At 34.3% G+C, this 3,071-nt stretch overlaps 1 protein-coding gene across 1 annotated transcript; it reads left to right on the top strand.

Annotated features, from left to right (window-relative positions):
• Positions 1-1,937: 1,937 nt before the first annotated feature.
• On the top strand, positions 1,938-2,486 carry LOC140448767 (uncharacterized). The gene has a single exon (XM_072541882.1). The coding sequence runs from the start codon at positions 1,938-1,940 to the stop codon at positions 2,484-2,486; it is 549 nt and encodes a 182-aa protein (XP_072397983.1).
• Positions 2,487-3,071: the final 585 nt, after the last annotated feature.

The raw sequence follows: 3,071 nt of genomic DNA, 5'->3' as shown, positions 1-3,071 counted from the left end.
TTTAAAAAAAGAAGGGTAAAAAATATGAAATTGTAAATCGTTTCTCGCTTTAAGCTGTACTTTTTCTAAAACTAAGCATTTTAAATGGGTCAAACTTCGTGAACGTATTAACAATACATGTACAAAGAGAATTGCAGAAGGGTGAAGATCGATTTTAATTATCGGGGTGGTTAGGGGGTTGTTTTCATCGATTTTTTCGTAAAAAAATGAGGTATTGACCTTATTTTCATCATAACTCACTCAATTTTTGAGCTAGAGTCTTTTTTTATAATAGGTCTATTTATGCTCTTTAAAAAAGGTTTAATGAGTTTTCTTCCAAAAATGCATCATTTTCCCGATATTTGACTTTGAATCTTTCAAATTTGGCATTTGAAGAAAACCGCTGAACATTGATAGGCCGTATTTCGGTTCCTATTATATCGCAAAAACATTTTAAAAATTGAGTTGTATTTGTCTTTTTAAAAGCTACAAATTTGTTCTCCACAATTTTTTTGATAAAATGCACCATTTTCGAGTTATTCGCGAAAAATCGATTAAAAACGTCGATTTTTTCGTCTAAAAGTTGTTTCTTTCAATCGCGAATAACTTGAAAAATATCAGTTTTACAAAAAAAAATGTATAGAACATTTTTTATTTAGAATCACCTTTTTAATCGAAACCTGTGGTTAAAACGTAAAAAAAAATTGTTACCCCCGAGATGGGGTGGCAACCACCCCCAAGGCTTTGGCGCACTTTGGTTCGATATAAATTTTGATCCTTAGGCTATTACCTACCTTCTGTTAAAATTTCAAGTCTATCCAAGCAGGACGAAAAAATTGCGAGGTGAAATGCTTCATTTCCTGGACTATTATACTTTACTTATTACTTTAGTCGAACTTTTCCAAAAAAAGTTAATAAACGTCTATGTTTACATTTAAAAAGTTTACATTTATAAAAGTTTACATTTAAAATGAATGTTTCCAACTAAATGAGCCAGACAGTATAAAAACTGTCACAAATTCTTTCTTATTTATGCCCAATATATATTAAAACATATGAAAACAAAAAATTATAAATAAACTGCTTCATAACTTTTAATACCAATCAAAATTCATTATTAGAAATAACATATTCATTTTCTATTACTTATTGAATTGTACATCAATTTTGAATATTAGTTCTATGTAATTGCAGGCGATAACTGAAAATTTTTAAATGCTCATAACTTAACAAAAACACTAACGCAGTCAGCGATGGTTCTCCGAAACGATGGAAGTTATCTAGACGTAGAAAATTATGAGCAGTTCAAAAACTCATTTAAACAGTATAAAAACTTTACTGTCAATAACTTTTAGGAATTTTACACTTATATTAAAGGAATGTTTAAAGAATCCATGAAATCGAGATTTCATAGATTCTAACAAAACGAAAAGCTTCATAAATTAAGCGAAGTAAATATAATTCTGCATGACTAACTTGAACAAATCGTTCTGCACCATAAAATGGTCACCAAGTGACTAGAATATTAATTTATAAAAGAATTTCACAAAGTAGTACTATTTTTACGAATAGAAAAACTGACAGCACTTGCCGACAAGTCAATACACAAATTTCATTCGCGAGAAATAGATATTAACTTAAATAACAATACTATAAGGGCAAGGGAGCAATTCCATAAATAAATACAAATCTATTCTGGACAATATCCGTCATGAAGAATCCTTAATTCTTATGGGCGACTTTGATGCAAAAACAGGAAATAAAGTAGTTCCAACAGTAGAACAAATATTTAATGAAGAGCAGTGTGTTACCAACAGCAGGGGAGAAGGAGCTAGTTGATCACATTTTAAAAGCTGGAGAGGTTAATGTTTGGCCTCACGATCGATGATGTCCGACGACTTGCATTTTAAGTCGCCGAGAGAAATCAAATACCACATATTTTTAATAAAGAATCCCAAATGGCAGGAAAAAAGTGGTTTTATGCTTTCAAAGCTCGGCATAAAGACATAATCTCACTGAGAGTACCTCAAGTAACGTCCATGATGCGCGTAAAAGGATTCAATAAAAAAAATTTTCACGTTTTTTTTGACCTTTTGGAAAAAATTGTGGATGAGAAAAATATTGATGCAACTCGCATATTTAACGTTGACGAAACAGGTGTAAGCACTATGCAGAACAAATGCCAAAAAGTTTTCGCAAAAAAAGGTAAAAGACAAGTTGGGTCAGTGTCCAGTGGAGAACGTGGAGTCAACACGACAGTTGTTTGCTTGGCGAATGGTTCAGGAATTTACGTTCCATCTATGCTTATATTTAAGAGTGTGCGAATGAACAATGATTTGAGGGTAGGTGCTTCACCAAAGATTATGGTTGAGATATCAGAATCAGGCTACATCACTAGTGATCTCTTCGTTAAATGGCTCCAGCATTTTATTGATTCTGTAAACCCAACAGTCATGAAATCAGAACAGGCAAGAACAACCAGACCTGCGAATTTCAACGACGAATAACACTTGCTTAGGCGATGTATGGTTCACTAAGAGACATCTTTAAGAGCAACATCCCGCTAGGTATGAAACGGAAGACATTTGACCAATGCGTTCTTCCTATTATGACATACGGAGCAGAAACTCTCACGCTCATAAAAAAACAACAGCACTAAAAATGCGAGTGGCACAAAGGCGCATGGAAGGATCAATTCTCGGCGTGACAAAAAAAAGACAAAATAAGGAATCAAGGAAAAGAGCAGGTATCAGTGATGTCGTCGAACGTATAGCCAAGCTGAAATGGAATTGGGCAGGTCACATAGCGAGACTGAAAGACACAAGATGGACCAGAAAACTAATTGACTGGTGCCCACGAGAAGACAAACGCAGCAGAGGACGACCACCAACACGCTGGATGGACGACATTAGAATAATATTCAAGAAATGGCAACAAGAAGCACAGAACCGTGAAGAGTGGCGAAAAATGGGAGAGACCTATGTCCAGCAGTGGACAGAAGAGGTTGCATGATGATGATGAAACCCAACAGTAGAAAAAAAAGTTCTTTTGGTACTGGATGGGCATACAACGCACTCCAAGAATCTTGAAGC

This window comes from Diabrotica undecimpunctata, chromosome 8 (genome assembly GCF_040954645.1).
Source record: "Diabrotica undecimpunctata isolate CICGRU chromosome 8, icDiaUnde3, whole genome shotgun sequence".
Lineage (NCBI taxonomy): Eukaryota > Metazoa > Arthropoda > Insecta > Coleoptera > Chrysomelidae > Diabrotica > Diabrotica undecimpunctata.
The sequence above is the reverse complement of the archived record's forward strand: the minus strand, read 5'-3'. Positions and strand labels throughout refer to the sequence as shown.

Bases quoted from the DNA above. Each gene is read 5' to 3' on its own strand.
- LOC140448767 (XM_072541882.1), top strand. From the start codon at position 1,938: ATGGCAGGAAAAAAGTGGTTTTATGCTTTCAAAGCTCGGCATAAAGAC.